Source organism: Macaca nemestrina, chromosome 1 (genome assembly GCF_043159975.1).
Source record: "Macaca nemestrina isolate mMacNem1 chromosome 1, mMacNem.hap1, whole genome shotgun sequence".
NCBI classification, from domain to species: domain Eukaryota; kingdom Metazoa; phylum Chordata; class Mammalia; order Primates; family Cercopithecidae; genus Macaca; species Macaca nemestrina.
In genome coordinates, this window is record NC_092125.1 from 139,126,287 (window position 1) to 139,139,273 (window position 12,987).

General features: G+C 37.5%; 1 protein-coding gene across 4 annotated transcripts in view; it reads left to right on the forward strand.

The window, feature by feature from the left end:
- The window catches only part of LOC105485412 (Rho GTPase activating protein 29), a 78,757-nt gene that overhangs the window by 60,331 nt on the left and 5,439 nt on the right, over positions 1 to 12,987 (forward strand). For all 4 annotated transcript variants that reach the window (XM_011747759.2, XM_011747758.2, XM_011747760.2 and 1 more), the window contains 7 exons: positions 1,359 to 1,457; positions 2,484 to 2,623; positions 2,896 to 3,084; positions 3,653 to 3,790; positions 7,979 to 8,211; positions 9,772 to 10,099; positions 10,231 to 10,339. In XM_011747759.2, the coding sequence (XP_011746061.2) occupies positions 1,359 to 1,457; positions 2,484 to 2,623; positions 2,896 to 3,084; positions 3,653 to 3,790; positions 7,979 to 8,211; positions 9,772 to 10,099; positions 10,231 to 10,339 (1,236 nt within the window). The remainder of the gene's footprint in view (positions 1 to 1,358; positions 1,458 to 2,483; positions 2,624 to 2,895; positions 3,085 to 3,652; positions 3,791 to 7,978; positions 8,212 to 9,771; positions 10,100 to 10,230; positions 10,340 to 12,987) is intronic.

Here is a 12,987-nt window from a genome sequence, read left to right on the forward strand (position 1 = left end):
ATAAATCTCTTATATTTAAAGTTAGAAAAATATTTTCACGCAGCACTGTGTTTGTAGGATGATTATCACCTGCCACTTTGCTGCCTTCTTTAAAAGTAGCACTGTTCAAGGAACATTCTGGAAATGTGAGCCTAATATTGAACTGAATATTTGTAATTAGCTTTGTAACAACAAACTGGTTCTAGGTAGCTCCAGAAATTATGACCCAATCTAGAGCAAGCCCCATATTATTTAGGATCCCATAAAACTTCATGTGGTAAAGACAAAATTTTAGAAACCACATCACCTGATAAATGGGTGAAAACCTGGGAATGCCTTGCCTGGGAAAAAGGAAAATTGGAGACCTGTCAGCTATCCTCAAATACTGGAAGTGAAAAGGGATTAAAGTTAGAGTACTTGTTTTCTCCGTTTGGGAAAAATATGACCAAGCCTGGGATTTATAGGGAGGCAGTTTTCTGTTCAGTAATGTAAGAAATGCATTTTACATTTAGAATAGTTATAAAATGGAGCAATACAACTTTGTGATTTGTCAGTCATTGGGGGCACATTCAAAGTGAAAACTAGATAGCTACCTTTAAGCATATTGTGGGGAAGAATCCTTTGGTGAAGAGGATGTTCTTTAAAATCATTTGTAAAGGCTTTTCTAACTCTGAATTTGAAACTGTTAAGGCCTTGCATTAAGGTGAATTCTTCCACTTAGATGTAGGCCTGTGGAGAGGGAGTAAATAAACCTCATTACCAGTTGAGCTGCTTCCAGACATGCTTTGATACATATGCAGTGTCCTTTGCTGACATAGCGTGTATACTGTGGTCTCAGCTCCCTGCCAATATCACTGGGCTATTGTTCCTGGTTCCCAGTCTGCCGTCTTGCCAGTAACATAAATGTGATGTTACTGTTGGGTTGTTGTATTCAAAGATTTTTGTATCTTTTAGAAAGCTTTTGGTTTAATCGTATACATTTATAACTTAATTCAGCAAACATTTAACGACAGTTTTACTGTTGTGCCAGCTACTCTGTCATATATTAGGTATTAGACATGAATGGAAAATATCAGCTATACTTGTGAAGTTTACCATATCTAATACTTACCATTGGAAGTTGGCAGTAAAGTGTTATTGGACTACATGAGCCTCAGTTTTAAATTTGTTCAGGAAAGTCAGATTTGGTTAAATATCTTTTCATTTCCAGGAATGAGTATCAGAATTCCCTGTTACCCAGAGAATGAGAATGGAAGCAAATTTTTACATTGAAGCTAATAAAATAGTATGACTTTTGTTAATTCAAAAGTGTTTTCATTTCCTATTTCAAAGATCCTACAATGAATGGTCAGGTAATTGTATCCACAATTTTCTTTTAGGAGACTTTCATCGAAAACTTCCACGAACACCATCCAGTGGAACTATGTCCTCTGCGGATGATCTAGATGAAAGAGAGCCATCTTCCCCTTCAGAAACTGGTATTGTATTTACCTGAATTAAGTCCCACTAAACCAGCTGAATCAGTAGCACTGCATGATATTAGAAAAATAGTATAATTTTAAAGAATCAATACTTTCTTGTGTATTAAACAAAAAAAATTCACCATGACTTAAATATATCCCAACAATTATGTAGAAGTACGAGTTGATAATGTATTAATTAAATGTTACAAACACAAATATTAGAATAGGCAGCAAAACTACTGATGTAAAATGTATTGGCATGGTGCTAAAATAACAGGCTAGATATCATGTGTTTTCATAAACCTAATACTATGACTTAGTGTTAAAAGGGTTGGGGTGCATAAAAAATTCTAAAAAGCTCCTTCAAAAGAAACAATGCAAGAAACCAAGCAAGAAAACTAAGTAAGTGTACTTCTTGAGGATAAGGAAGTTGTGGATTTTGAAGGATAAAGTTAAATCAATTACCTTAACAACTTGAATTAGAGGCGTATAAATTCGTTTTGTACGTTTAATGCCTACAGATACCTGGTTTGGCATCATTTCCTAAATTAATGGAATATGTGACCTCCAGTATAGTATTAATATGTAACTAGCTGATATTAACTATAATTTTATAGTAAATTAAGAAAGCTTTATCTGTAATGCAGATAATGCTCACACTCTAACCTCACACAGCTATTTTTCTTTGTTTATGGGGACTTTTTCTAATGCCTCCTATGACACCCTTCCCAGCTCTATGAAAGAACATGTTAATAATAGTGTAAATACGCTGATTCTGAAAACATTATGCCGTGTTATTATTCATAGCAATGACTTGGTGACGACTTACTCATAGCTAAAATGCTTGATAAAAGTGCCTTTTAAGAGATCTATAAATTGGACCTATAAATTGGATGCTAAGCAGCTATTTTGATATTACAGATTCAAAGCTTTTTATAATATATGAACGATTACAGGGTTTAAAGATTATTCAAAATATGGTATCACATGGTATAATTTTTCTATCATTTTACAATTTTTATAAACTATTTCTCTCGCAAGGACCCAATTCCCTTGGAACATTTAAGAAAACATTGATGTCAAAGGCAGCTCTCACACACAAGTTTCGCAAATTGAGATCCCCCACGAAATGTAGGGATTGTGAAGGCATTGTAGTGTTCCAAGGTGTTGAATGTGAAGAGGTAAGATCTTTGTGGAATTGTGTTGGCCCTTTTATGCTTTTTGTTTTCTACTCTTTTGTTATTAATTTTACTTTTTAGGATCTTTTGCAAATATATGTTTAATTGTTCTGCAGTATGCCTTCTATAATTTTATGTTTTGTTTTGTTGTTAAATCTTTCAAATACCACAAGTAATACCGCTTAAACTCACTTTTGTTGTGTTACCCTCTACCTGCAGTTTACCCAGTTGTGAGTTTTAAGGTTAACCAGTTTCAAACTATCATTTTCTTGTAGTGTCTCCTTGTTTGTCATCGAAAGTGTTTGGAAAATTTAGTCATTATTTGCGGTCATCAGAAACTTCCAGGAAAAATACAATTATTTGGAGCAGAATTCACACAAGTTGCAAAAAAGGAACCAGATGGTATCCCTTTTATACTCAAAATATGTGCCTCAGAGATTGAAAATAGAGCTTTGTGTCTACAGGTACATTATAACTCTTAAAATTTTAAAAAGCATAAATGCCTGTGTAACCTATTCTAATGAAGAGGAGACTTTAAAGGAAAATAATGTTCAGGGGTTTTGTTTTGTTTTGTTTTGTTTCTGAGACAGGGTCTCACTCTGTTGCCCAGGCTGGAGTACAATGGCATAATCACTGCTCACTGCAGTCTTGACCTCCCAGACTCAAGCAACCCTCCCACTTCAGCCTCCTGAGTAACTGGGACCACAGGCACGTGCCACCACGCCTGGCTAATTTTTAAAAAAAATGTCTGTAGAGATGGGGTCTCCTTATGTTGCCCAGGCTGGTGGTCTTGAACTCTAGGCTCAAGTGATATTCCCGCCTCCGCCTCCCAGGCACCTGGCCAATGCACAATCTTTAATAACTAAATTTTTCAGATTTCTACAGAAAATGTTACCTCATTTGGCCTTGAATAGTTTTTTCTAAAATACTAATAAAATTTGAAATAGAATGAAAAGATTGAAAATCAAATATATGTAGATTTAGCTATTTACACTAAAGAATTTTGCAAAATTTTTTTCTTTTCTATTGAAGGGAATTTATCGTGTGTGTGGAAACAAAATAAAGACTGAAAAACTGTGTCAAGCTTTGGAAAATGGAATGCACTTGGTAGACATTTCAGAATTTAGTTCACATGATATCTGTGACGTCTTGAAATTATACCTTCGGCAGGTAAAATTTTTACCCTTGAAACCCACCATTAAATTAAAAACAGCAAAAATCTGATTTGTATTTTGCTGATAACATTTGCTACACATGTTTTTTCATTGGCATAGACGGTATGGGTGTCTTGCTGATTATTAGGGTCAAAGAGTATATTAAATATATGTACAGTTTAAAGAAAAATAAAAACAAACTCATCTCCCATCACCCACCTTAAGAAAATAGAATATTACTGTACCTTATAAAAAACCCCCACGTTCCTCTTCCAAGTTACATCCGCCTAACTCCACCAAAGAGGTCTTTAATAATCATAACTCTCTCTCTTTTCTTAATAGTTTTAATACGTGTTATTTATTCCTAAACAATGTATTGTTAACCTTTGGAAAATTGACTTGAAAGCATAAATCTAACTGTGTAAGGCAATCCCAGTATCCACACAGTTATATGAAGTAAATAAAACAGTGTCTGGATCATAGGCTGGCTTTGCCTTCGTTGATATTTTAAAATAGCCATTGTGATAGGGTAGTGGTCAAGATCATGAATGTGTCCTGGGAACACGTAATTTACTACATTTGGACCATCTGAAAGGACTGTCCTGTAAGCTGGGTACTGCACATTCTAGTGGGAATATGGTCAGGGAGTAGGCTGCTCTCTCTTTTTTTTTTCTCACTGTTAAACCTGTAGTTTGCAGGAGTAGGTCCAAAGACCTACTCGGTGGGACGAAATAAATGGCTTTAGTAGCATCAAGCAGCAGCTCATGGAGGGATTGCAAAAACTTAATCAGCACATTGTCATGAGACAAGTACAAAAAAAGATCTGAGCCAAGCTTAGCTGATACTCTGTCCTCGGGTGAAAATGAAGAGATAATGTCAGAGAAAATAGCGATGATAGTCCTCAACATATCAATCTCTGCAGTTCTGTTGCTCCCAGCTGGATCCTTTAAAAAAATTTTTTTTAAATTGACATGTAATAATTGTACACATTTATAGAGTACACAGTGATGTTTTGGTATATGTGATGCATAGTGATCAGCTCAGGGTAATTAGCCCAGCCGTCATCTCAAACATTTATCATTTCTCCATTTGAGGAACATTCAACACCCTCCTTTTAGTTATTTGAAAGTATGTAATATATTATTGTTAACTACAGTCATCTTACAGTGGTATAAAACACCAGAACTTACTCCTCCTTATCTAGCTATAATTTTGTACTGGATTTTTAAAAATATGGTAACTAGCTGCCATCCTGGGATATCTCTTCCACCTTCTCCTCATTTTTTGAGGTAATGCCTGTCATGTCTTCCCTTTTTTTGTTGTTTTTGTTTTTGTTTTATTCTCCTGTTTTGGTCATGCCCATACTTGAGCAAGGTAGAATAGCAGTAAATATTTAAAACCTTATTTATCCATGAATGTCTTTATATTCTACTCTCTTGAATGGAAATATCATGGTGTTGATAGTGTGGAAGGTTGTAATATTCTAGGCTGAAAATTATTTTTCTTCAGAAATTCAAAGGTGTTTTTTTGTTGTCTTCACCTAAAATCCTTCTCATTTCTAACTCCTTGTGTGTGGCCTATGATTTTGTCTCTGAAAGCTTGTAGAATCTTCTTTTTTTCCCTTTATCCTAAAATTGTATAAGTATGTGTTTCGATGTGGGTATATTTTATCCACTATTCAGGGCACTCCATGAGCACTGCCAATCCTGGTTAGTCCTTTAGTTTTTGGAACTTATCATTTTGCTGCTCATTTCTTCCCCTCTATTTTCTCTTTGCTTTCCATCTGGAACTCTTACTTGGATACTTGACAACCTGGACAGGTTCTCAAGTTCCCTTATCTTTTCTCTATCATTCATTTCTTTTTTTGTTTTCTTACAACACTTTCTAAGAGATTTCCTCAGCTTTATCTTTCTTCCTTGCTGTGAACTATTTCATTCCTGGTATCATGTTTCAATTTTCCAAAACTGTGGTTTTTGTTCTTTTTGCAACTTTCTTCCTTTTTTAATGACTGCAGTATCTGAGGATATTTATAGTTTTTTTTTTTTTTATAGTTTAATCCTTTTTTTTTTTTTAAAGGATTCTTTTCTTGGCTTATTCTCTAGCCTTGCCCAATAGAAATATAATGTGAGCCACATATTACAATATTAAATTTTCTAGTAGCCACATAAACAGGTGAAATTAGTTTAATATTTTACTTAAACTGAAAATACCATTTGAACATTTAATCAGTATTTTTAAATTATTAATGAAATCATTTTACCTTTTTTTGTTACTGAGTCTTTAAAATCTGCTATGTTTTGTTCATTTAAAGTACATTTCAGTTTAGACCAGCCACATTTCCAGTGCTCAGTAGCCGTATGTGCCTTGTGGCCACCATGTTAACAGCACAGTGCTAGACCTTTACTTTTTTTTTTTTTTTTTCCTACTCATTTTGATTTCTGTCTCCGTGGTTGTCTGCTTAAAATGAAAGAGTTGAAAATTGAATCTCTTTCGAAGCTCCTGAACACATGAAGTCTTTGAAGACTTTGAGCTTTATTGTAGGGTGATGTAGGTGGACTGTTTGGGAAACACTTGATGCCTCTATCGCTATAGGTTTCTGTTCATGGGGGAGTCTGATACCCCAGAGAAGAGTCTTTTCTTGCCTAGAGTGTGGTGCCAGTCCTGTAAGAGCCAAGCAGGCTAAGAAGGTCTCAGGATCTCTATGTTTAGAACGGCATGTGTAGCCACTAAATCCCCATTTTCAGATAGTTGCCCATCTGTCCTTTGTGTTTGATATTGCCCATCCAGAGACTCTTTGTTTTATACTGCCTGGAGAAGAAATCTTGAGACTTCTCGGGAAGAGGCTGCTCAGAAGAGTCAAGTGGCAACAGGGATCTACAGATCTTAGCCATCTCAGATAGCCCACGCTCCAGCAGTTTCAGAAGACCTAATGCTGACAGTCCCTGAGTCTCCTTAGGATTCTGTCAGTCATGTTGGTTCACAGTTTGAGATTTCAGCTTTCTCAGAGCTGCTAAGTCAGTACTTGTTCATTTGCTCTTCAACTCTTCAGCTTATGAAGTCATGCTTTCGTCTCCTCTCCTATTCTCGCACTCCTGTGGGCTTACTGTATTTTAGTGGGATTGCAGGGAAAGAAATTGGGTATAATTGTTGAATCTACCATGTTAGCCCAGGAAACTACTGGCGTATCTTTAATCACATTTTACAGGACTCTTAGCTGAAAAATGGAGGCCAAGTAGCGTTGAATGACTATAAATCTCGTAATGAATCGTCCTTTATCTCTTCTAGCCAGGCAAGGAGAGGAAATGAATAGGGTCCAATACTATCAGCTCTCATTCTGTCTCAGGAATACTATGTGATGGAGACTTTCTTGTGAGAAAGCATGTTCCATTCTTAAAACAATGTTAGAGAGTAGCCTTAATGCTACTCATTTACTGTGTAGGAAATCTGCAGCTCCAAGAGGTGTTAAGTGACTTCCTTCAGATCCCAGAGTAGTGTGGGTAGAAATTGATTTCAAGGCTGCCCCTCTCTAGGACCAGCAGAGGAAACCAGAGAAAGGGGCACCTACCTCACCACTGATAAAATAGAACATCAGGTAGTAGTTAGAGGTACCCTGTGTTTCATCACAGAGCAAGTGGAAACATTGAAATTCGGTATGACACCGGGCAGATCAAAATGGCATGCCCTTTGTTAGTTTGAGAAGGTACTTTTTCTTTTGACCTATTTATGACAATTCAAGGTGTGTTAAAAAATTAGATAAATAAAATGTTGACAATGTTTTCTTGCTGTTTCTCTCATATCAAGAAAATTCAGTTTATTTGCCTTTTTAATTAATTTGACTTATTTTATGCATTATCCTGGGTTTTATTTCAATAAAACAGTTGAAGATCATACTAACTTTGGGGGAGTCATGAATGTAATTGGTATAGGATATATATCAGACTTGTAAAATTCCATCATGCAGCTTTAGGTTTAGTTTTACTGATTATCAGTTAAGTCATTTTTAATACAGATACAATTTATGATGATGATTCTAGGTTTACTTTATAGACCACATCTGTAGCAAACATTTACATTACTAAATGTGGATTGACTTTAAATCTTCTTAATGTAAAGGGACATCCTAAATCGTTCTGAAACTGTTAGTAATAGTTGATTATTAACAGAAAAAAAGAGTACTCACCCCAATGTAATTTTATTTCTTTAGCTCCCAGAACCATTTATTTTATTTCGACTGTACAAGGAATTTATAGACCTTGCAAAAGAGATCCAACATGTAAATGAAGAGCAAGAGACAAAAAAGGATAGTCTTGAAGACAAAAAATGGCCAAATATGTGTATAGAAATAAACCGAATTCTTCTAAAAATCAAAGACCTTCTAAGACAATTGCCAGCATCAAATTTTAACAGTCTTCATTTCCTTATAGTACATCTAAAGCGGTAAGAATTTTATATAACTAGAACATTCATTAATGGGCAATTGATTTTGTTTTGTTTTGATTTTAATTGTGATAAAATCCAAATCTACATAACAAAATTTACTTTCTTAGCCATTCTTTTTTTTTGGGGGGGCGGGGGAGACAGAGTCTTGCTCTGTCGCCCAGGCTGGAGTGCAGTGGCAAGATCTTGGCTCACTGCAACCTCCGCCTCCTGGGTTCAAGCGATTCTTCTGCCTCAGCCTCCCGAGTAGCTGGGAATACAGGTGCACGCCACCATGCCCAGCTAATTTTTGTATTTTTAGTACAGGCAGGGTTTCAACATACTGGCCAGGCTAGTCTCAAACTCCTGACCTCATGATCTGCCCACCTCAGTCTCCCAAAGTGCTGGGATTACAGGTGTGAGCCATCACACCTGGCACTTCTTAGCCATTCTTAAGTGTTAAGTGTGTTCATATTGTTGCAGTGTTACTTTTAAAATGAACATTTCATCTCCAATCTGTGCAAGGGAAGGGGAGACATTGAAGATATATGTACTTGCAGCCAACATGGTTCCCTCAGATGCCTCCTGTGTGCCAGGCTCTGGCTGGCTAAACAAGGATGAAAACACAGGGCTTCAGCCATCTGTTGGTCTCATCAGCTGCAGGGACAAATCTGCAGACAAGCAGAGTACGGCATCATTGTTCTAACAGCTATGTACAGCATGCAGAGGAAGATTGTGTGGTCAGGGCATAAATCAGAGGAGATAGCCCTTGAATCAGACTTACAGAACCAAGTAGTATCTTGGTGGGCAAAATTACACAGAAGAGCATTCCAGGCACAAAGTCACAGACATAGAGACACAAGAGCACACTATGCATCTGAGAAATACAAGTGAATTGGTTAGGCTGCAATACAGCAAGCAGTAGCAGAAACTGAGCCAGCTAGAGGCCTGATAAAGTTTTGCGTGCCTGGTAGGTGGACTGACCATCTTGCTTCGGTACGCACTAAAGAATTTTGAGCTAGGGATTTGACAGGCTCAGATTTGCCTTTTAGATATTTTGGCAGCAATATGGAAACTAGGTTGAAGAGGAGGCCTTTATTACAATTCAGATCTCCTTGAATAATCATAGAAATAAAAGGTGGTAAGAGCTTCAAGTGAGGCCAGAGGAGTGGGGATGGTGTTGGAACTGAGATCTTCAGAAGGGAGAATCATCTAGACTTGAAGATTGGAGATGGGTAGTGAGAGAACTGACAATGATGTTTAGGTTCCCAGTATAAGGACTTGGGAGGATATACCATATACTGAGATGGGAGCAGTTTTTAGGGGTATTTTTTCTTTCTGCTGGTAAAACTGTAGTACTTCCTTCTACTTGAAATTTATTTCAATACTGTGAAACTGTGAAACTCTATTTGGCATGTGGTCAATATTTTAATCAAATAAATATAACCTTTTCCTAGACTTTTTCCCCCTAGTATTCTTATGCAGCTCATTTTTCCTCCACCCTCTCTATTCCATAGTAAACTACAGTCAAGGAACTCTAATAGGCAAATCTTATGCAACTTTATGTGTTCTACTTTGCAGGGTAGTAGATCATGCAGAAGAAAACAAGATGAACTCCAAAAACTTGGGGGTGATATTTGGACCAAGTCTCATCAGGCCAAGGCCCACAACTGCTCCTATCACCATCTCCTCCCTTGCCGAGTATTCAAACCAAGCACGCTTGGTGGAGTTCCTCATTACTCACTCACAGAAGATCTTCGATGGGGCCCTACAGCCGCAAGATGTCATGTGTAGCACAGGTGTTTTTTCACCTCAGGTTGATCAAGGCTGTTTTCCAAAGCCTCTGTTATCACCAGAAGAAAGAGACCCTGAACGTTCCATGAAGTCACTATTTTTTCCTTCAAAGGAAGTGAGTTTGACCTTTATGGAATTATATTAGAACTTTGTAATGTTTATGTTAATAAGTTAAAAATCTTTGAACTCTTTATTTTGAGGTTGTATTTTACTTCTTCCATTTTAAAAATTATCTTCCATCAACAGGATATCCATACTTCAGAGAGTGAAAGCAAAATTTTTGAACGAGCTACATCATTTGAGGAGTCAGAACGCAAGCAAAATGCGTTAGAAAAATGGGATGCATGTCTCAGTGGTGAGTAGCCATGTTAAAAAAAAAAAGTTTGCTGACTTAAAACTGCCAGTAGAACCATGATTAAAGTCAAGGTGAGGGGTGATGAGGGAAGCCAGAGAATGAAGTTTTATTAGTTAACAAATCTTGACTAGCCATTGAGAAAGTTGCCTTTTAGTGTACCTTGCATTTAAATGAATGTCATTCTTCATAAAAGTCTTTCTTGTAATAAGGACATCTTGGAGGTCATAATGTTTTTTGTGTTCCTTCCAAATTTTGTTTTCGTTTCTGCATTTTGCCATCAGCTAAAATCAAGGTAGAAATGTGTTGAGCAATGTGATATTCATTAGTATCTTCTGGTTCCATAATTCAGTGCATTGAACTAACTGTTCATATGGAGTCAAACTAGACTCTTAAAAAAATTTAGAGTCCTCCTTTTTTTTTGACATGCTTTTTACCTGTGGCCTACATTTAACCCATTAAACACAGAGATGTGTATGTATTTTTTATTTCCTTGACTACAGTCATTTTATTCACTTATTTTCTCTTTATAATATTAGTTGCTGTCATTGCTAGTTGTTAAGCTGGTGGAAAAGCTTCCATTTGTATTGTCATTTCTACATTGTTATAGCTAAATTCCAAGTTTTTACATTGCAGCCATATATGTTAAATTTAATGTGTAATCAAGTATCAGTGAGCATAGGGTCTAAAAAGGAAAGGAGTGATGGACATGGTGGTTCACACCTGTAATCCCAGCACTTTGGGAGGCCAAGGCGGCGGATCACCTGAGGTCAGGAGTTTGAGACCAGCTTGGCCAACATGGTGAAACCCCATCCCTACTAAAAATACAAAAAATAGCCAGGCATGGTGACGGGCACCTGTAATCCCAGCTACTCAGGAGGCTGAAGCAGGAGAATCACTTGAACCCTAGAGGCAGAGGTTGCAGTGAGCTGAGAATGTGACAAGTGAAATTCTGTCTCAAAAAAAAAAAAAGGAAAGGAACTAACATTTACCAGGTACCTGCCTGTTCTGTGCTAAGCACTGTGCTTATTTGTTTTGATTCTATTTGATCATCATCATAGTTCTGTGCTATAAAGAGCATTATCCTCATTCAGCCCATAACCAACCATCTGAAAGAGACTAAGTAATGCCAAAGATTGTGCTCCTAATACATTTGAACCCAGTTCTGATTGCTAAACCTAACCTTTTTCACTATCCCATGAAGCTCTTAGGAACAGTAATAATAATAAATATCACTTTCCAGTGTTTATTACATACAACATAATTTTAAGCACTTTTCCTAGTAGATCATTTAGATCACACAGCAACATAGATACACATAGGAGTCTTTTTTCACAGATGAAGACACATAGCCACTGGCAGTGGCTAGACAGTGATTGCCTAGCCCAGTGCAGAAGTGGCAGGCAGGGCTGAGCCAGGACCCAGGCAACTGTGCTTCAGAGTCTGTACTCTTCTCCATTATGCTCTAAGTTTTTCCCTCAGAAATTTAAGAATATACATTGGTGCTTACAGTCCAATTGCAAGGAACTAGGTCCTTTAGAATGCTCTATAAATGTGTGGAGGACCCGGGAAAGCAAATCAAAAGAGCTTTGGCCCGGGTGTGGTGGCTCACACCTATAATTCCAACACTTTGGGAGGCCGGAGTGTGCGGATCTTGAAGTCAGGAGTTCAGGACCAGCCTGGCCAACATGGTGAAACCCTGTCTCTATTAAAAATACAAAAATTATCTGGACATGGTGGCAGGCACCTGTAATCTCAGCTATTCAGGAGGGTGAGGCAAGAGAGTTACCTGAACCCAGGAGGCGGAGGTTGCAGTGAACCAAGATAACGCCACTGTACTCCAGCCTGGGTGACAGAGTGAGACTCTGTCTCAAAAAACAAAAGTGAAACAAAACAAAAAAAAGAGCCTTGGAACCCAGGGAAGAGAGGCCAGCAGTCCCAGGTGTAGAAGAAGGTCAGATGATATGACGACCAAAAAGTTACTCTGGTGGGTACCTGTCTGCAAACCACTGCCTAAAAGATGTGGGTGAAGGACTGGGTGGCAGGGACAGGATTGCATGCTGTGCTTGGGGCCAGCTGCAGCTCAAAGTCAGGATGGCGTTGAGGCACGGAGTTGGTGGATGTGTTTCAGCAGTGAACAGAAAAGCAGGAGAATGGAGGACTGGAACATTCCTGGAATTGGAATTTTTTAGGATAGATGCAGGAACTGAGGCTTTTAAGTGAGAAAACATGGACTGTGAGTTCAGACTGTAGAAGAAAGAAAATCTGGGAGCAGATGGGGAAAATGGCATTTTTTAACTTAAAAGCATTCAGCCTTCATTTGACAGAATGGATGTTATGCTTTATTAGTTAATCAGATAAGGAGAGCATCTAAGTAATCTAATATGATATGTTCTCCCTGGGTTGAGTGTAACTGAAAAGCAGATTGAGTGAGTTGGCAAAATCCTTGGGATTCAGGGCACAGTTACATCTGGTTGGTGTGTAAATTAGTGTCACTTTTCTGAGGTTAATTTTCCCATGTCTACCTATTGACATTGTGATAATCTTTTGACCCAGAAAGTACTTGTTCATGCACAGCACTTAAAAGGAAGTTACTCAGCAAGTGTTTTTTGGTATTTTGTAGCTGTTCATATTGATTTAAATGAGTAAAA